A 23,659-nucleotide genomic window follows, 5' to 3' on the forward strand; every position below is an offset into this window, starting at 1 on the left:
TAAGGGTCAGTATATAGAGGAGGGAGTAAGGCGATGTTAAAATATTATGTAATCTGTTATGAATTAGGTTTTTGGTGTGAAGAAGTCACGGGGAGATGGGTGGCGAGGGGGGGTTAGGGAGGAGGGGGGGAAGGAAAAAAGGGGGAAAAATTTGTATTTGAAAACTTTTTCAATAAAAAAAATAATAATAATTGCTATTTGTGACCTTCCCAGCCGGAATTTAAAGTCAGTGTGGGAAATCAGATTCACTGAAGCACCATGTGATTCACTTAACAACCAGAATAATTCACATAGTAACAGTGGCAAAAATGGTCACAATTCACTTACGCTGTCTCACCTAGCAATGGACGTTCTTGTCCAAATTGCAGTCATAAGTCAAGAACTATCTGTATTGTGTCAATGACATGTTTTATTAATAATTTGTGTTTTAATTTTAGTAGCTGGTTTTTTATCTGCATCACATCTCCTACTTAATTCCATATTTGTCACAAAAAACAAACATCATCTAGAGTATAAACAAAATAAACAGCTTCCATCATCCACTATACAGAATATATAGTACTTCTTCATAAATACACTGATGATTTCCAGCACAAATTCTTGCTTCTTTGGAAGCATTATAACTAGGTATCCAGTAAAATAGAAGAACTTTCAAAACTTGCCCCCATTTAATGTGGTGTTTAAAGGCTATAACTGAAGAAGAAACAAGCAAGCTGGAGCACATAGTAAAGTAATATAAAATTCATTGCAAAACAAGCAAGCTGGAGCACAAAGTAAAGTAATATGAAATTCATTGCTTCTCCTGAAATCTCTTTTGCCAACAATTCTCATATTTCCTTCTTGTTTTACTGAGATTTGGTAACCACGTTATCGTAAGTCGGTGGTGGAGGAGAAGGATTTGGTTCAGCTGTGACTTCTCCACCTCCGATGACTTGGTAAGGCACATAAAGCACCGTTGGCTGTAACAGAAAAGAATAGTCAATACAAAAAATACTCAGGGACGCATCTGTTACTCTAGGTAGGAGGACTAGATTCTCCAGTTGTTAGTTTTTAACTGTGATGCTGGCAGTCTCACCAACAGGCTGAAATCCTTGATAGCTCAAAGTCCTGATAGAGAATTCTTTTTTTTTTAATTGCAAAAGTTTTACAATTACATTTTCACCCCACTTTCCCCCCCCAACCCACCCCTCCTCCCCACCCTAACCCCCCCAAACCCCCGCTGACCCACCCCCTCTGACTTCCACAGAATATAATCCCATCGAAATCCCTCTTTTTTTATAAAAAACTTGAACCCCTCAAACCCCCTATAATTTTTTCTCTCTTCACAATTCATACATTTCTATTTCTATATAACTTTCAATGAAAAACAATTTGATACTTCCTAACTTGGTATTTTTTTTGCACATAATCTATCCATTTTTTCCATTCCCATTCATAAGTCTCTTGTGAGCGATCTTTTAAATATGCTGAAATCTTCGCCATCTCCGCAAAACTGGCCATCTTGAAAGTCCATTCTTCAATAGTGGGTAAGGCTTCATTTTTCCAATATTTACCTATCAGTAATCTCGCTGCTGTTATCATGTACAATATCAACTTAGTTTCATCCAATGTAAAACCCTTTACTATACCCAATAAAAACAATTGTGGAGAAAATTGAATTTTTTTCTTCAAAACATTCTGCATAACCCACCATATTTTTATCCAAAAAGCCTTGACTTTCTTGCAATTCCACTAAACATGATAATATGTAGCATCTAGACTATCACATCTCCAACATTTTGGCTGAACATTAGGATACATACAGGATAATTTCTTGGGATCTAAATGCCATCTGTAAAACATTTTATAAAAGTTTTCCCTCAAATTCTGCGATTGCGTAAATTTAACATTCTGAACCCATATTTTCTCCCATGTTTCCAACATTACTGGTTCTGCAAAATTCTGTGCCCATTTAATCATACAATCTTTAACCAATTCAGTTTCTGAATCCCTTTCTAACAAAACATTGTATAGCCTTTTAATATGCATTGGACCTTTCTCTTTTATATGTCTAACCAATTCTTCCTCATGCAACATAATACCAGTTTTTTGGTCCTCTTTCCATCTCTGTTGAAGTTGATTATATTGTAACCAGGTTAAGTTAATCCCTTCATCCAACAGTGTCTCTAATGTCTTTAGTTGCCATCTGCCCGCATCTGTAAAAAGAACTTCTTTATATAAAAAACCCCCGAGTGACATTATATTTGTATTCCACATAATATGACCAAGATCCAACCATAGCGGTATTTTATAATCCCATTTGAATCGGTGCTTCTTCCAAACTCTCATCAAAGAGTCTCTAAGTATATGGCTTTTAAATACTTTATCCACTTTGTTGTCATAAAATAAGTAAGCATGCCATCCAAATTCAAGATCAAAACTTTCTATATTCAGTATTCCAGTCTTTTTCCTTCCAAACCAATCGCTTGCTTGAGTCAAAGCTGCTGCTTCATAATATATCTGTAGGTTTGGAAGTTTAAGGCCTCCCCTCTCTGGAGCATCTTGCATAATTTTTAGTTTCACTCTCGGTTTTTTCTCATTCCAAACAAACTTATTCACTCCACTTTGCCATTCTTTCAGTTGTTTATCACTTTTAAGCACCGGAATCATTTGAAACAAAAAAAAGAAATCTTGGCAAAATGTTCATCTTAACTGCTGCTATTCTTCCAAGTAACGAGAGCTGCAGCTTTTTCCAAGTCTCCATATCTTTTCGTACATCTCGCCATAACACCTCATAATTGTTTTGAAATAATTTCATATTTGACTCTGCCACCTGAATTCCTAAATATTTAACCTTTGGTACAATCTCAAAACCTGCCATCCTTTCAAGTTCATATTTTCGATCTTGTGTCATATTTTTAACTATCATCTTAGTTTTTTTCTGGTTCAGTCTAAATCCTGATACTGTACCATAATCTTTTATAATGTCTTTCATCTGGATTATTGATTCCATCGGCTGTGAAAGGGTAACAACCAGGTCATCTGCAAATGCCCTTAGTCTGTAATCCTCTTGCCTTATCACTATACCTTTCAAACTGTTCGAATCCCGTATTGTATTCAACAAGACTTCTAGTGTTAAAATAAATAACAAAGGGGATAACGGACAACCTTGTCTTGTTCCTTTCTCAATATTAAAATCTGTTGTTAAATTTCCATTAATAATAATCTGTGCCTTTTGCTCTTGGTAGATTGCTGATACCGCTTGTATAAATTGATCCCCAAAGTCCATCTTTTTCAAAGTCTTTAATAGAAAATTCCAATCCACTCTGTCAAAGGCCTTCTCCGCATCCAAAAAAACCAGCACTGCAGGGATCTGTTTATTCTTCTCAAGATATTCCAATAAATCTATAACTTGCCTTACATTGTCCTTCTTATATCTACCCTCTATAAATCTCGCTTGATCATCATGAATCACCTTTTGAATTACTGGCATCAACCTGTTGGCTAGTACTTTTGCATAAATTTTATAATCATTATTCAGAAGAGATATTGGTCTATAATTCTCCGGTTTTTTAGGACCTGCTTGCTCTTTTGGTATCAAAGAAATATAAGCTGTTTTCCATGATGGGGGTATTTTACCCCCTTGTTGTATATTACAAAATAAGTCTCTAAGTTGTTCCACCATTTCTGCTTGCAAAGTTTTATAATACACTGCAGTCAATCCATCTGTTCCCGGAGCTTTGGCAGTTTTCAGTTGTTTAATTGCTGCAATTATTTCCTCCACTGTTATAGGATGATTCATTCTTTCCTTTTGTTGATTAGTAACTTTTGTAACTCTTTTGTTTTCTAAATATTTTTCTATAAGTCCATTCTGTATGTCATCTTTAGCATATAATTTAATATAATAATCTACAAAAGCTTCTTTAATTAATTTTTGTTGATGAATTTCTTTCCCTCCAGTATCAATACAGTCGATAGTCCGCATACTCTGTTTCTTCCTTAATGTATAAGCCAGCCATCTGCCCGGCTTGTTGGATGTATTATGCTTTGCGTATTGTAAGTTTGTTGCAACTTGATCCGCCATAAACATTTGGAATTGATCTTTCAAAAGTTTTTATAGCTCCACGTATTCTTTCATCTGCTGGATTTTTGATAAGTAACTGTTCTTTTTTCTCTGCTTCAATTTCTAATCTTTTCTTTTGTCTATTCAGTTTATGTTTAGAATTCATATGAATGAGTACCCCTCTCATATACGCTTTACTTGCATCCCAGACAATTTCAATAGGGGTACCCTTGTTCATATTAATTTCAAAAAATTCTTTCATCTGCTTCTTAAGTTCTATTATATTTTTTTCATATCTAAATAAATTTTCATTTAATCTCCATGATCTTCTCTCAATTTTCCCAATCTCAATTTCTATCCATACTGAGCTGTGGTCAGATAAAGTTCTTGGAAAGATTTTAGTTCTTTTTGTTTTAACAAGTAAATCATTTGATAATAAAATAAAATCAATCCTTGAAAAGGATCTGTGTCTATCAGAAAAAAAAGTATAATCCAAGTCTTTTGAATTGTGTATTTTCCAAACATCTTTTAATTCCAGATCTTCTTTCATGTCAAAAAAAGTTTGTGGTAGTCTAATCCTAGACTTCGCCAGACTTATTTTATCTAGTTTAGAGTCAATTATTCCATTCCAGTCTCCCATGATCAAAATAGATCTATAATCCCACTGCAATATTTTAGTATGCAAAATTTTATAAAAGTGATCCTGTTGTTGGTTAGGAACATAAATTCCAATCACAAGAATTTGACCATGTACAGTATGCAGTTCAATTGCTACAAACCTACCACCTTCATTCACTTCTATAATTTTAGCTGATAATCTTTTGTTTGTATAAATAACCACACCATTCTTTTTTTCCAAATTTGAAGCTATAAAGTGTGATCCTAATTTGGAGTTTATCAAGTATTTTTGATCTTGCGTTCTAATATGAGTTTCTTGTAGACAAATTATATCATTATTAAATTGTTGCAGATATGTAAATATTTTCTTTCTTTTCTGTGGTGAGTTCAGTCCATTCACATTCCATGACAAAAACTTAACCATCATGCATACTTTTTTGAAGCGACAAGCAGAATTGCCGGATGTCTTCCGAGGCCACCGACTTTGCTCTCCCCATGGCTTCACTGTGTTCTGTAGTACTCTTAGCTCCTTTTTTATATTGTTGTGCCTTAGCTCTTTCTTGCAATTGTTTTTCTTTGAGTTGTTTTGAAACCGCATGAGTTATTCGCTGGTCTTTAGCTTCAGCCATACGAGCCAGAACCAAAGCCACATCTCTTGTAGTCAAAATTGGAGAGGATTCTAACAGGGGCTCCTCCAGAAAACCTCCTGTAGCACCCTGCACTTCTATTGGATCTAATTCGGCCTGCTTAAGCTGCACTTCCAACTCTTGCTGGGGTTGCTTCTCCTTATCACTCTCCTTTATCTCCAATACAGTAGATGAACGTGGAGATGGTGATCTCTCCTTAAAAACAGTATGGTAAAAATGTTCCGCCTTTTCAACAGTATTCAGTCGATATCTTTCCCCATGATACTTCAAAATTATAGCCATTGGGGCATCCCACCGAAATGGTATCTCTAATTTATTTAATTCCTTTACTAAAAAACCAAAGTCTTTTCTATCTTTCAGCATCTTTGGGGGTAATTCTTTATAAATTCCAACTTGAGTTCCCTCCACTTGCACAGAGGAAAGAAAAGATTTTTGCAAAATATCATTTCTCATTCTTCTGTCTGTAAAATATATCACCACATCTCTTGGTAATTGTCTTTGTCTGGCCACCCACGAATTCACTCTGTAAATTTTGTCTATTTTGTAAAAAATCTCATCAGAATTAATTTTTAACAGCACAGCCAAGGCATCAGCACAAACCTGTCTCAAATCTTGCCGGTCACTCTCCCTGATACCTCTAATTCTTATAGCAAATTCCATGGATCGGAATTGCATCATCGTAATCTCGTCTTCAACTCTCTGCATTTTATTATCCACATTAGCAATTTTAAAATCAGTATCCTTTATTTTGACATTAACTTCTGATTTAAAATCTTCCAATTTAGAGTCCACTTTAATAATAATTTCTGACAGGCCAGAAACCACATTTGATAATTTATCAGTCACCTTATCATAATTCTCTTTCACCAAGTTTTTCACTTCACTAATTTCCTGCTTAATTTCTTGTTGAGATTTTTGAAATTTATCATTGATTTTCTGTTGAGATTTTTGAAATTTATCATCCATTTCCTGTTGAGATTGTTGGAAATTGTCATCCAAAGCCTGAGTAATAAATTTTTTTAAATTTTCAAAGTCAAACTACTCTTCAGGCTTATGTGTGGGGGATCCCCCCCCTGCTAACTTGCTTTCCTGTTTTTTAGAAGCCATTTTGCCACGTAGGTTAGATTTTCTAAAAGGAGAAATCCTTTTTCCTTTTCCAACACCACAAAGTCCTCTAAAAAAATCCCCCAGTTTTTAAGCAAATTAGAAGTAGAATTAGACTGTAAGATCAACTTGTTTAAAAAGGGATTCCCCCCCCCCCCCTCTTCTCCTGTGCTTGCTACAAACAGCACAACAATGTAACTTGTTGGAATAGCTTTAGGAAATCACTCTCCCTTTCAGCTTGTTTTTTTTTTTATTGAAAAAGTTTTCAAATACAAATTTTTCCCCCTTTTTTTCCCCTCTCCCTCCCCCTCCCTAACCCCCCCTCCCCACCCATCCCCCCCTGTGACTTCTTCATAACAAAAAAAAACCTAATTCATAACAGATTACTTACTCCCTCCTCTAGATATTGACCTTTACTTACTAAAAATATTATTAATATTATAACATCCCCCTTTATCCATACATATCAGAAAAGAGAAAAGAAAGGGAAAAAAAAAGACATTATACTATGACATTATAGAATAACTTCTCCACTTTAAAACTATACGATAAGTCCTACTTTAACATTTAATCTTCTATATATATTACTATAACATTTCAAAGCGGCCTTCCCCATAAAATCTAGTTTAACATTTATTCCACTCTATCCATTTCCTCCACTCCCCTAAATATAACACTTAAAAATCCCTTTTCTTAGACTAATCAATCTACTAACTAGCTTATTCACCCACTATCATGCAAAATTGCCATACACAACATTTCTTAACATCTTTGATTCACTGCCCACACTACTTAAAAATATATGTCTATATTTTCCATTATATCTAAATAAAAAAAAAGAAAAGACAATGACTTTAAATTTATAATCCATATAGTATCTTCTTTGAGGTCTTTCCACTGGATTGGTAGAACCAACATCCATAATCGGGTAACATAGCTTACTGGTGCAACAGTTTATTCAGGATCTTCAATCATATCTGCCCCCATCAGTAGTAAATATCTTCTTATATGTATAAAAGTAAAAACAACCACCCGAGTGACATTATAATTATATTCCATATAGTAATAATTGTGGGTTTCATCAGGATTATTAATTCCCATCATCGTAGTGGGTAACAACCCGATCTTCTGCATGCCCCAGCATAATTCTCTTGCCTTGTGATTCAAGATAATATAATATGTTTATCAACACAAAAAGAAATTCCAAAATGGATAATTCAAATCCATCAGTTTAAGGCTCGTTTCACGTCCCCAGATTACGGCCATGCAGAGATCTGCCACAAACCTCAGGATGATATTAACCAATACGTCGCCTCTTCTGTGTTTACACATAATCGTTCATATTTTAAAATCACTGGCTTCACTGTTGCCTGATTTAGAAATTTCTATTTTTATGCCACCTATTTCTTTTTTTCTTTTCTTTTTGTGGGTTTGGTTTCCATCCTGGTTCCCTTTCTACAAAATGTGTATCATCTGGTCGGTTTTTATTCTGCTTTGTAGATTGGTCTTGTTGGTTTTGCACAACAATGTAACTTGTTGGAATAGCTTTAGGAAATCACTCTCCCTTTCAGCTTGTTAACTTGTTAACGCTGGAGCGGCGCCATCTTTTCAAGCCGCTTCCGCTCGTGTTATTTTTAGTAAAATCGGGAAATCACAAAGAGAAAGAATACTTGCAGTTCCTTGGTTTAAGGATTCAGGTTTTCTTTTAGTTGGTAAAGTTAGTTTCATTCAATTTTCGTGTTTGTTGCTGCCGGTTTGCTCTGCAGGAAGCAGAGTCGTCCCACGCCGCTCGGAGTCTTCGCAAGTTGAAAGGGAGCCGCGCCTGTTTCCCCCCCAATAGCAAACTTCTGGGGACTCACAGGGGCTCAACCTGTGCCTTGCTTGCTCTCTCCTTCAAATCCTGAAGATTCTGGAGTTTTCAAGCCGCTTCTCATGATCGAAGCGGCTCTACAAACGGCGGGGCTGGCGGTCCTTAAAAAGGCACCGTCTTCACCGGAGCTAGCAAAAACCGGAAGGCCTGATAGAGAATTCTTTAAAACTATAAATTAACATGCAAATGGTTTAGGGCTTTTAAGTGACTTTTCCTGATCGAATCTGCCAGCTTTATGCCCACATTCAGAGAACATGTCTGCTCAGGATCTCCCACCTACCAAGAGGTGAGACAGGAAGCTCCTCCCAGCCTCCACCCCAGTCAGTGTTCCCGGTATGGAATAGATGCCCTTCTGAAATAAAGATGGTACCAACTGAGATGATCCTCTGGAAAGTGGTGAGTGGTAAGAGAAGTCAACTGGCTTCTCCTGAGGACCTTTGAGGACTGACTTTATTTTGTGCATTAGTTTTTATTGCAGTTTTATATTGCTTATATTTTATGTTGCTGTTTGGTTACTCATAAGATCCAACTTTGCAAATAAGCAAATAAACAAACAAATAAACAAACAAACAAACAATATTCTTGTGATTTATTCACAAAACCTATCAGATTATTAACTGAAGAAGATGCATTTCCCTACATGGGAAGTTATTTTTTGATTTCTGAAATGGCTCCAACTGATAGTGCTGTGAATTGATACAGGTACCGATAAAGGACAATATTTGTAGCTCAGGGTTAAAATGATGGTCTCTGAGCTTGCGTGTCTTTTGCAAATGTTTTACTACCCAAATAATAAACCAGCACTGATGATGTTACTTACTTTGAGTAATGAAACATCACCACGAAAACAACCAAGCTAGAGACCACCGAGGGCTCCAAGACAGGTATCTCTGTATGATGGTTTAGCTGCTTACAGTATTTTTAGAGTTCTTCTCTTTTGTTAGATCCAATCATATTTACCCCCTTCAGTCTTTGTTCTGTCCCATTTTCTGCCTCTCCAATTAATCTAAAGCATTTCTGAAAGGTTGAGAGTAGCTTTGTTATTGGTACAAAAGGAAGCCAATTGTCGTTACTGTAGAACAGGGGTGTCAAACTCAATTTCATTGAGGGCCGCATCAGGGTTGTGTTTGACCTCGGAGGGCCAGGGGCATGGCTGGGGGCGTGGTGTGGCCAGTGTGGGCATGGTCAGGGTACATGACAGCACTCAGCCAGCCAAAACAGGGCACAGAGGTTAATTACAAAATGTGGGCTTTGCTTTGTGACATCCAGATCCAGTGAGCAAGGGGTGTGAACTGCACCAAAAATACACTTATGTTTGGGTATGAAGAAATATCCCCAAAGTCAGATGCACACTAAATGTAGACTGACTTTTAGCTACACACCTTCCCAGCAAACAGCAAATTTTGAAGCTCCGGGTTAAGAGGATTCATTTTAGGATGAGTAATCACAGTTTGCATGTTGGAGGTTCCTAAAGGAATGCTGGGAAACTCTGTATTTTAAAAAACATTTGAGGGAGGGACACAGAATAGCCCTTCTCTGCCTGAGGCTGTAGAGATCTGGCACCAATCAAAACACTTTTTGTGAAGCAACTGATCAACCCTGATGAGGTAAGCCACTAGTATATGAAAATAAGAGCAAACTCCACTCCCTTCTAGTACTGATAATGTTACCTAATTTGTTAATGAAACATCTGCAAGAAAACCATCAAGCTCAGAGTTCAGCCCTGAGTATAAATAATATCTTCTATCGATAAACACTTTTTGGTTAGAGGGACTCAGAGCCTGCCTTATATGAGATGGCTCCCAGTGGATTTCATTCTAAATTTTGATATGATTTCTGTAAATAAGGAATGTAGAATTATAATGGCTAAGACTTTGATCCTTCATACTTCAAAAAAACACAAAGCTAAGGGATAAACAAATAAAAAAGAGATTTGAAAAAAGAAAAGGCTCAGGTAAGAAAATGAGTGAAAGTGTAAGAAAGGAAAAGGAAAAGAAGGAAAACCAAAAAAGAATGACTTCCAACTTTCTTTGGTACAGATATAAGTAAAAAATATATCAAACTCTAAGATTAACATTTGTCTACATTATTTCCATAATCCCATATCTAATCATCAAAGCCCCAGATCAACTTTTAATTTCAGTTTCTCACAAAAAGTCCAGTAATGGTTCATATCACTTTAATCACTATTGTTAAGGAAACCACAACAGATTTATTTAATTGTACCAAACACTAAATAAACCAGGAATGGAAAACCCTAAACTCTCATGTAGGCCCATGTTTCTCAACTTTGGCAACTTTAAGGTGCATGGACTTCAATTCCCAGAATTCCCCAGGCAGCATGAAGTTCGCCTATCTTAAACTTGCCAAGACTGAGAAATGCTGATCTACAGATAGGGATTTTTCCATTCGTTTTACTGGTTCTTACTTAAAGTAAGTTATAATCAGGGGTGGTTCTAAAATTTTTTACTACCAGTTCTGTGGGTGTGGCTTGGCAGTCATGTGACTGGGTGGGCATGGTTAGTTGGTCATGTGACTGGGTGGCCATGGCTATGTGTATAGGGACTACTCAGAGGGCTGAAAAAAGTAATTTCTGACAGGTCCTCACATTTTTGACTGGTCCTCACACTTATGACCATCCTCACATTTATGCCCTTGCAGCATTCTTAACAACCATGTCACTCATTTCACAACTACTTCTCTTCACCATGGTGACAAGGGCAAAAAACGTAAAATGTGAGGACAATTGTAAATTCGAGGACTGGTCAAAAGTGCGAGGACCAGTCAAAAATAACTTTTTCAGCCCTCTGAGTAGTCCATATGCACAAAAGGACTACCCAGAGGGCTGAAAAAAAGTGATTTCTGACAGGTCCTCACACTTTTGACCGGTCTTCACACTTATGACTGGTCATCATTTATGCCCATTGTAGCATTCTTAACAACCGTGTCACTCATTTCACAACTGCTTCTCTTCACCATGGTGACAAGATAGGGCAAAAACATAAAATGTGAGGAAAGTCATAAGTTCGAGGACTGGTCAAAAGTGCGAGGACCAGTCAAAAATAACTTTTTCAGCCCTCTGAGTAGTCCATATGCACAAAAGGATACAGCAATAGAGAGGGATGAAGGAAGGAGAAAATCGATGGAAGAAGGAAGGAGAGAGAGGGAAGGAAGGAAGAGAAGGGAGGAAGGAAGGGAAGGGAAATTAGAGTAGGAGTGAGAGTAAGAGAGGGAGGAAGAGAGGAGGAGAAGGAGAAAGGAAGAGGAAGTAGGGAGGAGAAGAAGGGGGGATAGAAAGTAAGAAGGAAAGAAAAGAGAGAGGTGCTAGGTTTGAGGAGAAAGATTGCTGTACAATAAAAAAGATGAAAGGGAAGAAAGCCAACCCCAAACAAATATAAAGATATTAAGATAAAGAATGAATTGTTAAATTTTAAAGAATAAAAGAGAACAAATATGAATAAATAGCAATAATTAGAAACACACATACAAACATACAATGTATTTTCTTTGAACAGAGTATTTGGCCGGTTCACAAATTTAAACAGTGTTTAGTCATTTCAATTAAATTTACAATTTCTATATTTCCTTTTTGCCATATTTATTCCTCATCTATTTTTTTAAAAAACAATATTACCCTTCATCCTCATCTCTAATCTTAATCAAAATTCAATTTTTCCCTTCTATTCTATATTATACCCCTTCTCATTGTCATCTATTTTTATATCCATCCTCACATTGGTTAATTATGTAATATTACAGTTGTTTAATACAAATTCAACATTTTAATATAAATCAATTAGTTATATAACTATCTTTCTTGTATATTAATCAATATGAACATGAATATTCCAATTATTTCCATGCAATTCAATTTCTTACAAATCAATTAATTATATTTACCAATAATAATAAACCAAATAATTTCCCCCATATATTCCTCCAAACCACAACTTAACCATTTCTGCTTTCAACACAGTATACAATTAATAGTATCTCAATTATTACAATTCCCTAGTTAAATAGAGCTTTTTTTTCTTTTGTGTTTTAAAATCTTGAATTCTCCTCTTTTGTCCTAAATTTCCCATTGTTTGCATCTACCTTTTTTGGTGAGGAAAAAGAAAAAGAAATCTCTCCCTGACTCATTTTGTCACATTGCAGCAAAGAGCCGGCTTTACTTTCAGTTTTGTTTTTTCAGCATAGCTACGGGAAAAAAAATCTGCTCCAGCACTCTTTGCAGCTAGCAAAACAGCTGAGAGCAAATCAGCTGAGAGTCGGGAGGCCGATCTAATCAACTTGTGCTAATTAACCTATGCTGAAGCTGAAAGGGGCTGTTTTTTCTTGCTGTATGCTTGCAAGGAGGTAATTGCTGCGAGGCACAGACCAAAGGGGGGGCCACCCTCCTTGTCACTTAGTCCCCCTGTCACCCCCTTTTGCCTCTAGCGCCCCCCTGCCGCCCCCCTTGCCTCTTACCGCCCCCCCTAAGGCATCCCACCGTCCCCCAGGGGGCGGTACCGCCCACTTTGGCAACCACTGGCTTAACTACTTAACTACTTAACAACCGGTTTTACCGAAGTAGAATCCCACCACTGGGTCTACCCATTTATTTTTGCAAGCATCAGTCTACTCATTTGTTTTCTTTTAACACTGATCAGCTGTAGGACGGCCCTTTGAAGCCCCGCGGCAAGAGTTTAAACAGTTTTTTTCCCTCTAGCCATCAGCTGGGACTCAGGAGGCAGCAATAGATTGGGAGTGGGCGGGGTAAGCGACTAGCGACCGGGCTGGGAACCGGTTCAGGGGCATGACCAGCCAAGCTTATTACCAGTTCTCCGAACTATTAAATTTTTTTACTACCGGTTCTTTCGAACCGGTGTGAACCGGGAGCAACCCACCACTGGTTATAACTCTTACTGGGGATCCTGAGTAGCCAATCTCACTTATTCTTCAGGGTAATAGCAAAGAAACCAGCAAATGGTCAGGTTAGGTGGAGTGCATATATAAAGAAGAAAAGTGGACAATCTTTTTTACATTCTTTAACAATGAGAATGCTAAAGCTATTATCGGAGTATCAAATATTTACCTGGTCATCCCTACAGCAAGCTGCCTGGCAGCCAAAATGAGCCAGTGGAACAGCGATGCAGAATTCCAGAAGGCTGAACAAGAGCAACACACAGGAAAGGCCAAAACTGCTATTCGGTATACTCGGTCTAACATCCTGTAGACATGTGGAAAGATAGTTGTAATCTGCTGAGAAATTAATGTAATGGTATATATTTTATTTTATTTTATTTAATGTGCTACACCATTAAAAGGAAACACTGGGAAGAACAATTGTATTGGGAAAAACAGAGACACTGATAGGTAAACCTCAACTTAAAACCACGATTGGGACCAGAATTTCCACTGCTAACCAAAGTGATTGTTAAGTGAGTCGTGGGTAATTTTACCTTTTCTGCCACTGTTGTTAAGCAAATCGCTGCAGTTAAGAGACTCATATGATTGTTAACTGAATCCAACTTCCCCACCCCTACTGTCTTTGCTGATCAGAAGCTGGCTGGGAAAGTCGCAAAGGGGATGTTGCAACTGTCCTAAATAAATTGCTAGTAGCCAACACCCCCCACCCCCCAATTTTAATCAGGTGACCGTGGGGACACTGCAGTGGCCATGCATGCGAGGAGTGGTCATAGCTTTGAGTGCCACTGAAACTTTGAATGGTCACTAAATGAATAGTTGTTCATTCAGTTATAGACTGCCTGTACAGCCTCTGTGATATGAGAAAACTGCATCAAGGAACATTATTAACATCTTTTATGTTTTGCTGAGTTGTTGAGTCTAGTCAGAGCTGAAGAAGCTTCTTGGATGAGAAATGAAAAGTCTTTACGGGAAAACAAGAAAGTCCAGTTGCCTCTTGAAAAACCACCTTCGGGATGATGGAGGAGAGAGGAGATGAATAGGAAACCTCAAGAAACAAAGTGCTAAGGGAGAAGGAGAAAGAAATGGTTAAGACAAAGGCTGGCTAGTCCAAAGAGGAAAATTGACAGGCCTCCCCACTTTCCTAAGATATCCACTGTTGATCACCTGACATTTTCTCCAAGATAACAGGGGAAGGGAAAAAGATTTTACATACCTTGAGGCTGTTGTTGGATGGGCTCAGAATAAGGGGAGAGGAAAAGACTAGTTTTATACCAGTACAGCTAATGACTTACATTAGGTGTAAATCTTACTCATGGGCTGGGGATAAGGTAAAGTTAACCTCATGGGAAAATTGGCATCAACAGGGTATAGTTAAGGGCAGCAATGTGATTTAGATTCAGCCAGTCTAAGATATATTGTTTCCCCTCCTCAATAAGGATGCAGCTTGATCTATTTTATTTACCCAACTTCTTTCCAATCATCTGTCAGGCTAGAAAGGAGAAAAGCCCTGGATGTGATACTTTTATGATTTAATACTTACAAGAAAGCAAAGGACAGCACTTTACAAAAAATGCTAAAAATTCAAGCCATTGATCCCAGGTATCAGTATGGTTCTAAACTGTCCACACTTCAGAACTTACCTAAATTTCAGTTTTCTAAAACTGGGTGGAAAATGCAAAGAAGGGATGAGGAGGTGGGGGTGGCAGGAAAACCTGGTATTGATTTCAACATGTGCAGCTGTATTCTATGCTATATAGTATTCTCAAGCATTCCTTTGTGTTGTGTGAGCACCCAAGCCCTACTGTAAAACAACCAAATGTTTACACTGTACAGTGACAAAGTCAAAAGGTATGTCTAAAACATATTTACTTTTCTTTTTAATGTCCCCCTCCCCACCAAAAAGAAAGAAACTGGAGAAGAAAGAAGAAATCTACAAAGTCCTAAGCACTTTGTACCTTGATGACCAGAAGGTTGTTTGCCCTTATTTAACAAATATATGTATATTTTAAAAATTCAAATGAAATACAACACATCTCTTAGAGACTGAGACTTATTCAAGGAAAATTTTCAAACAAAAGTCAAAGGGTCTGAGATATCCTGGCTGCGTATATAATCTCCTTCCGGATTCTGCACATGAAGCCAAAATTTAAGACCAGATTGTTTTACTTACAAGTACATTTTCAGTGTCATATACCTGGTGATATGTAATAAAAGCAGGATTGATGATCAGCTCGCATAGGTACAGGATGATACCAATTAATGCCATTACAGCACTTGTGATGTTCAGTCCTACACTAGATTTCACCTGAAACAGCAATACACCAGAAAGAGAGAAAATACAGTTACAGTGTCACTGTGTTGCAGCATAGATTTATGCAAAGCATTAAAAAAATTGGCCCCAACTATGGTAAAAACAGTGGCAAAGAAATTCTCTGTGGGTGTTAATGACACATAACCTGTCAGTGGTGGAACCAGACAACATCCACGGAGATCATAGGAATCAAACAGCAGCAGCAACACATTTTCCCACAGTGGAAATGCAAAGCCCACAACTCCATACGAAGGGTTTTCTAAAACTGTCAAATTCCTTCTTTTTCTTTCTGGATGACAGTCTCCATTGAAGACCAGGTAGTTAAAACTGACAGGAAAAATGGTACAACTTTTTCATCCCTTAACACTTTGCTTAAAGAAATCCCACACTATTTATTGTAAGACATGACATACTCTAAGCATTCATTGTTAATGTTAAATGTTCTTTTAGCTATAAAACATTACAGAGAGTCTACCAGAGAGATGGGACTGGAGAACCCTTGGAGCCAGTAGTAAGAATACTGAAAAATTTAAAATTGCTCTTTCAGTTCTCCCCTTTCAGGAATGTAGTATTTTTCTATCAAGATGGCCGTTTTTCTTCTTTTGAATCTATACTTTGTTCCTTTAAAAGACAAAAACATGTCTATGTTGCTATGAATACTCTTTAAATCAAAGAGAAACAGAGGAGAAGAATACAAGCTCTTTGCAGGAGGGCTACCATCAGCTCTCTCTTCCCTTTGATTCCCACAATGATTCTCACTCTAGTTCCACACTTTTACTCCTAACATGCTGGGCTTCTTTCTAATGTTGCTTTCATGTAGCAATACTTCTGAAACTGGACCCTCTATTGAGGAGGAGGAGGAGGAGGAATAATGTTGGAGGTCTGGTTCAAGACTAGAGCATGCAAGAAGACACCTCTGCTCAGGACTATATATACCGCTTCACAGTGCTTTACAGCCCTCTCTAAGTGGTTTACAGAATCAGCATATTGTATCCAACCATCTGGGTCGCAAAATTGAGACCAGGGGAGGCTCAAATTCTGGATGGTTGAACATTCTCTACTGTTGACCTAGAACTTTCAATGGAAGCAGGACTTGGAAGCAAAAGTTGATCAAAGAAGGAAGATTGGGGGGGGCACTTTTGAGTTTGCTTTTCTTTCCTAAATGTTGATTTAAAACTGAACAGTATCTGAAGAGAATTGACACAGTAAAAGGTCCTGAGGGCTTACAATGAAACAGCATAAAATAAATTCAAATGCTACACAGGTTTCTCACCAAACCACGATTCGAATTGTTTGCAGCTGCTACACAAAGTGATCCAGAAGAAATAAACTATGGAAAACGAAAAAGAAAAACAAATGATTGTAGTTCACTGGAAATAAAAGGGGGAAAATGTCAGAAAAATCTGGCGCCCATGAGAAGCCAGATAGACTCCAATGCAAACAAGACTTTTATAAGAATCCATTAGCCATTATTACAATGGTGCATGACTCAACAAAAATTTGCACATACTTACAAATATCCCTCCCCAAAAGGGATAACCTCCAACTGAAGAAAGGGGGGAAAAAAAGTCTGAAGAAAAGAGTGAAGAAAGCGAGACAGCGCCAAAGCCAATGTGGATCAGCCCAATCAATATTTGGACAGCCTGCGGAAGGAAAACACACAAAATGAGACAACTTCATTTGCTGAATCTGAGAAAAACATTTTAATTTGTTAGCACCCCAGGAAAGGCATCACTTTCTATCCATCTTTGAAAGGTCCTTCAAAGGAGTTGGGAGTTTCTAAATTTCCATTGCAGGTATTGACCCAAGGCCTGGTTTCCTATGGTGAAAAATCCAAATGGGGAGAAGGGGCAGTTTGAGACACCACTGTCACTATGTAGCAGACATTTCCTCCAGATTATGATCTAGTTTGACCCTCAGTGGTCAAACTCAGTGGATTTTGTCAGGAAGAAGGTCTGTAAGAATATCAAGATAAGCCTTTAAGAGAAAAATGACACCTCTCACTACAGACTTCTCTGCAGCAGGAACAGGGGTGGGTTCTATATTTTTTTTACTACCGGTTCTGTGGGCATGGCTTATTTGGTGGGTGTGGCTTGGTAGTCATCTGACTGTGTGGGCATGGCTTGGTCATCATGTGACTGGGCGTGGCTTGATGGTCACGTGTCTGGGTATGGCTTGGTGGTCATGTGACTGGGTGGGCGTAACTGGGTGGTCATGTGACTGGGTAGGCGTGGCCAGCTTGACGTCACTCATGTCAAGGGTTACGGTTAGGGTGCCTGGCCTCTCCTCGCCTCAAAGAGATACAATTTCCCTGTCTCTTCATTTACTACTACTGAACATCCAAAATATACTATTTAATCTTATGTACATATGCCATATGTGTACATACATATTACATAGTATAGTGTATAGGCACACAAAAAGATACATTATTTACTATATATACTGTATGTGTATGTACACATACACACACACACACACACATCTCTTCTAAAACTATACATATTCAACCTCACTTACTACATTTGGAAAAACATACCCAGATTCCACTTTCTGCCACACTTTTAACTATAACTTCTACACATTTAGAACATTACACACACCTTCAGATGTTCTTCCCTAACTTGCACATCACTGTTAGAGCCAGGAGAGATCATGGATTGAGTAAAATGTGGTGAAACTCACTTAACAACGCTCTTGCTTAGCAATCAAAATTTTAGGCTCAATTCTGTTCATAAATCAAGGACTATTTCTGCCTTTCTCTGCATGGCAGCCTTGTCCTAGTAAACTCCTTCTCCTTTCTGACAATTTTCCTCTCTGTTAGAGGCACCAAAATAATCCAGTAAAGTTTCCTGCTGGAGCAGGGGGTTGGACTAGATGGCCTCTAAGATCCCTTCCAGCCCTAGATTGCTGTCCTGTTTCAAAGAGTCTTCTGAAACCACGTCTAGTGCCAGGGTTTGTGTTCCTTCCTTCCTCTTCTTCCTTTCTTTCTTTCTCTCTCTCTCTTTCTCCCCCTCCCTTCCTCTTCTTTCCTTCTTTCTCTCTTTCTTCTCTCCCTTCCTCTTTCTTTTTCTCTTTTTCTTTTTTCTTTATTTTTGCTCTCTCGCCCTTCCTTTTTCCTTCTTTCTCTTTCTTTGTTTTTTCTGTCTCTTTTTCGTTCATTCTTTCTTTTCTCTCTTTCTCCTTTCCTTTCATTCTTTCTTTCTTTTTCCTTCTTGTCTCTCCCTTCCTCTTTCTTTTTTTATCTTTCTTTCATTTTATTTGTCTCTCTCTCTCTCTCTCTCTTTCTTTCACTCTCTCTTTCCCTCCCTCCCTCCTTCAAAGTCTAGGAGACTGAGACTGGGAGGCCCAAGAGAAAATGCCTGGCTGCAGTGGCGGCGGCGGCACCCAAAACAGGAGCTTCAGGCCATGGCAGGTGGAGGCAGGGCAGGGGTCGAAACGGGAGCTTCAGTGCCCCAAAACTTTTCCTGCGCAGCTTTTACCGCTGCCTGAAAGCATCGGTGGCGGCAGCAGCAGGGAGTCTTGGAACTCCCGGGGACTTTTCCTGCGCAGTTTTTGCTGCTGCAGGCATCAGTGGCGCGGGGCCAGCGGAGAGGTGTCCCGGAAATCCCCATGGCCAGGCCCACTTGCCCGCTTTCCTCCCCCACCTCCGCCTCCTTGTTTAGGGTGCTTATCTTCCACGCCTGGTCCACAGTCCGGAAGGCAAGCTGACTGTAGTTTTTGGCAGCCCCCAGCCAGCCGCAACTGCTGGAAAGCGGCTGGCAAAAAAGCCTGGGAAAAGGCTTCTTTGCCACTTGCTTTCTCTGCAGGCCGCCAAAACATACTGGCAGAAAAAGCTGCTGCTGTTGCCGCCATGTTCTTCGCGCATGTGCATCCCATTGGACTTGCAAGCTAATGGGATGCACGAGCGTGAAGAACATGGCGGCAATGAGCATAGCAGCCGGGGCAAGTGACCAGAGACTGGGGGAATGGTTTGGGGGCATGGCCAGCTGGCCACCGTTACCAATTCTGCGACCTTGGCCAAATTTTCGCCAACGGTTCACACGACCTCGTCCGAACCGGTAGCAACCCACCACTGAGCAAGAAGTTAATCACGGTCATAAGCACAAAGTGACTTCAACTGGTTTTGGCTGGAGCCAATCCATGATCAGGTTCTTCTGGAGAAATGCCCAAAAACTACACTTCTCAGAGGAAAGGGAGAAAAAGAGATCTGGCTGAAACCATGGCTGAGCTCCATTTTCTCAGTTAAAATCCAAAGCAAAAGAATGAATATAGAGTCAGAATGTTTTGCAGCAACACAAATGGAACTACCAGGAAGAACAGAGGTTTATATTCCAGAACCAGAGTATATTCCAGAACCAGACAACAGCCAAGCCAAGTTCCAGAACTTCAACATGGGGCTCTCAAGTGTCCATAGCTCTAAAACCTTAATGGATTCAAACAGGCACATAGCAATGCATGCGTACCCCAAGCACTTTGGATTCAGCATTGAGGAATGTCTCCAAAGGACCCTTTTGTGGGACTTGTTGAGGAGCACTGGTGGAAATTCTAAGTTGCTGAGCTACATACTGAGGATATGGAGTTGCTCCAGATGCCTGAAGAGCAACACTGGGCAATCCAGCAGCCGTTTGGATCATGTTTGCTCCATTAGAGGGGAGGAAAAGTGTGGTTTCACTGGCCATTCTTGCTTAGAAGTGTTGCCACAGTTAAATTACCTGCAAACAAACAAGTAAGGAAAAGTTAATAGCTTAACATCAAGGAGGCAAATTCTGGTCCTTCTTAATCTCACTTTATGAGATAACATTTGCCTGCAGTAAAACTGCAAAGATTTCCAGAAGGGTTCAGGGAACAGGGTAGTACAAAACATACACCTTTCTCAGGGATAGAAATCCTTCTTTTCCCCACCATTCAGTCAGAACCAAAGAAGCTTCTTTGTTGAGAAGTGAAATGTTTTCAAGGAAAAAACCAAGAAAGTCCAGATGCCTTTTGAAAATCACCTTTGGGACAACCATGACCTGGATGACTGTGAATCTCCATGGACATCAGTTGAGAAAAAATCAATCAGAATACAGAGAACAAAACATTTTTGAATGCAAAAGGTCTCTTTCTAATCTTAGCACCAGCTCGGATCCCCCAGTTAAATGGCATTTCCATTTGGGCAAGGTTTTATTCTACTTGCCCTCCTGTCCTGTTACTGGTAGATGGATCTAAAAGCATCAAGCATGGATGAGCATGTTGATCGTGATCTTCCAGAAAGGTCATACCAATTGGGACAGAACAAGTTACTGTGAAGGACACAAGAGCAGGATCTGTATCCCACCTTTATTTCACTGATGTGTGGAGGTCTCTTATCAGAACACAATTGGACAATTAGCCTGGGCTTACTAACAAAACTCCGGACAACCCCAGAAAAAAGTAAAATGATTCAGTAAAATCCCAACTGCCACCGACATCTAATAACGCTCCGGATTTTTAAAACTCTGACCCAATAGCCCGAATGAATGAATTTGTACAGGACGCGATTTCCTTTTTAAACTGTATTAATTGGAAGTCAAAGTTAAGCGAAAATCGACCCATCCACCCTCCTTTGAACGGTGAACTTGAAATGTTGAATTCTTGTAATTTTACACAGCGCCTTTGCGCCTATTGGGCACTTCTATCATCGCAAAACTGATTGCAAACTCTTCCCTGTCCGCTAATTCTCCCCTGAGATCCTCCCGTCTAGAAGACCTGCGGTGGCTGCGTGGCTGAGAAGACCGCGGGTGGATGGCTGCAGGGGAGAACCGGCAGGCACGGGATGGGCCACATATTCATTCCATTTTTTAAAACAAGTAATCAGAAACTACTCACGAGAACCGCTCAAGACGAGATACACCTAAACCTCAGGGGAAACGAACGCAATTTAACGGGAACAAGTGGAGGGCGGGGCTCCCCCACCTACTAAAAGGGGGGATTTACTCATAGCTTAACCAAGGACGCCTAAAAAAAAATCTTTCTTGACCCTTTAATTGTTGCAACAAATAACAGTTTGGGGCCAGAAACTTTCTGGTTGTTCAGAGATGAGAGGGAAACTGTCCAAGTTTATAAAGTCCTGTTATTCCCAGACTAAAACGAATCACTGAAATCAACCTCATCCCTCCGCATCTCTTTCGCTTCCCTCTTTCTCCCAAAGTACACAAGTCCCGCGCTTGGAGGGGCTCATTTTCAACCCCTCGGAGGCTTCCACAATCTTTGCAGGAATCTCCAGAAATAAAAAAAGGGGGGACGGGCATTGCAATCACAGCCTCCCCATCTCCCCCGCCCCACCCCCAGCTCTTTAAGTAGACCTCGTCCAGCGGAGGATTCTTTTTTTCTCTCTTTTCCCACCACCGGCGCTTTCTGTAGCTTTCGAGTTGCTTTTTTTTAGCTCTTGAACTGGCAAAGCCGCAGCGGCGTGAAGGGGAGACCGGAGGAAGTCCATCCCAGCCTCCGATTGCGCTCCTTGCGAAACTCTCCCTGGAAAAACTTCCAAGGACCTGAGAAGCCGCTGAAACATCTGGACCAAACCGTTTTGTCCAGAAACAGATGCTAAAGAAGTCCCCTCCGCCTATTGGCAGTTATATTGGGTCAATCTATTATGTTTCCTTTTGCAGTAATTTTGCACTGAACTTTGCTTTTTGGTTGACTCCTCCCCAGTATAGAGAGAATTTTCTCTTTATTAGATAATTTATAACAGAATTCACCTTCATCGGCGAGTTCTTCACTATGTATGTTACACGGGAGCGCCCTCTAGAGTCCTGATCCTCCTATTGCTGTTTTTTATTGGCCTGTTTTTCGAACGTCTATGGGGGTGATAGGATTTGCTCCCTGTGCATAATCCTAACGGTGTATTGCAGAGGAATATACTCCCAATTGTTCCCTCTAACCTGGGTGCAAGGAGGGAGGAGGAGGAGGAGGAGGAGGAGGAGGAGGAGAGTTTTGAAAGTGGGCTGGAGTGACTGATTTAACTATCTTTCAACTTTAGTGATCTTGGAATAACTTGCCTGTCCATCCATTGCAAAAACTAATGGCCCAACAAGCAGATCCCTTCATGGAGTGCTGTGTCTACAGAGGTCTGGCTCTACTACTTTTTCTGACTCTAACAAAAAGACCACTGAGCAGAAACCTGGTCACAAGGAACGCCTCACAGGGTGACCTGCCTATTAGGCCTTTTCCCCCTACCCAGGCTGACAGAAAGGTCATTTTAGAGAGGGCTTGACCTATCACTAGCACAACCTCAAGAGTGGTAGAGAAAGCAGTAAAGAATTCCCTTCCTAGAGCGACCTGCCTGTCAGTCAGACAGAAACAGAGCCAATCCACAGAGCAACTGAGAAACTAAAACTGATCTCCCCACCAGTTCTGGGTTATGCTTTTCTGCAGTCTTGGTGGGGCTGCTCTTCTTCTGGGATCATGTCTGTTCAGCTTCACAACCCCAGGTGCCCCTGGAGGGAAGTCAGCAGCCATCCTATCAGGGAAGCAATGCAAATTGTGCATATAAAAAGGGTTGTGATAAGGGAAGATGGAAAACATGATTTCCACATTGAATCAGAGAAAGCCAGTGGTAGCTGCCCTCAGCTATGGACTGGAAATGAGAGGGAGGCTGTATCATAATAATAAAATACATTCATCATATATCATAAGATACAACATTCAGTGATAATGCTAATAGCCTTTATTGTCATTGTACATCATGTATACAATGAAATTGGTTTAGCCTCTACTGGTGTAATCCATAACAAAAATACAAGACAACATGAATAGTATAGAGAATAATCCTTATACAAGTAATTGGGGGAAAACTAGTCATATGTTCCCATATGTACATGGAGTGATTGTGATTACGTTTAGGAATCTGACAGCCCATGGGTAGAAGCTATTTTTAAACCTGTTTGTCCGGCTAGCTATACTTCTGTGTCTGCTGCCCGATGGTAAAAGTGAAAAGAGACACTGGCCAGGGTGTGAATCTGTTGCCGTAATTCGAGGATCGGACTCAATAAAGAATTCAAAATTATAGTATTCAAACAAAGTATTGTTTATTTACAGCAGGCATTTTATATTCACTGAATGATTGTAGATAGAAGCGAGTAGGAGGAGTATGCATCCCCTTTTATATCACTGAGGCGGGGTTAGAAGGTAGG

General features: G+C 39.5%; 1 protein-coding gene across 2 annotated transcripts; it reads right to left on the minus strand.

Moving 5' to 3' along the window:
• Nucleotides 1-391: 391 nt before the first annotated feature.
• LOC117667065 (membrane-spanning 4-domains subfamily A member 8-like) lies at nucleotides 392-21,952 on the minus strand. 2 transcript variants are annotated; one of them, XM_087881488.1, is made up of 7 exons: nucleotides 21,830-21,952; nucleotides 19,970-20,218; nucleotides 17,018-17,146; nucleotides 16,777-16,833; nucleotides 15,387-15,497; nucleotides 13,359-13,493; nucleotides 392-959 (listed from the first exon to the last, which is right to left on the minus strand). In XM_087881488.1, the coding sequence occupies exons 2-7, from the start codon at nucleotides 20,183-20,185 to the stop codon at nucleotides 846-848; spliced, it is 762 nt and encodes a 253-aa protein (XP_087737614.1). In that variant the 5' UTR covers nucleotides 20,186-20,218; nucleotides 21,830-21,952; the 3' UTR covers nucleotides 392-845. The 2 variants fall into 2 exon arrangements, with proteins under 2 accessions (XP_087737614.1, XP_087737615.1); XM_087881489.1 differs by lacking the exon at nucleotides 21,830-21,952 and adding an exon at nucleotides 21,354-21,394.
• Between the last annotated feature and the right edge of the window lie 1,707 nt (nucleotides 21,953-23,659).

The sequence above is a fragment of the Pantherophis guttatus genome, chromosome 1 (genome assembly GCF_059756535.1).
Source record: "Pantherophis guttatus breed Tessera chromosome 1, ASM5975653v1, whole genome shotgun sequence".
NCBI lineage: Eukaryota > Metazoa > Chordata > Lepidosauria > Squamata > Colubridae > Pantherophis > Pantherophis guttatus.

Excerpts from the sequence above, each read along its gene's own strand:
- LOC117667065 (XM_087881488.1), bottom strand. The coding sequence starts at position 20,185 with ATGGCCAGTGAAACCACACTTTTCCTCCCCTCTAATGGAGCAAACATG. Across the intron at positions 15,498-16,776 it reads ACAATTCGAATCGTGGTTTG|GTGAAATCTAGTGTAGGACT; the intron begins GTGAGAAACCTG and ends TTGCTGTTTCAG. Across the intron at positions 13,494-15,386 it reads CTTTTATTACATATCACCAG|GATGTTAGACCGAGTATACC; the intron begins GTATATGACACT and ends ACATGTCTACAG.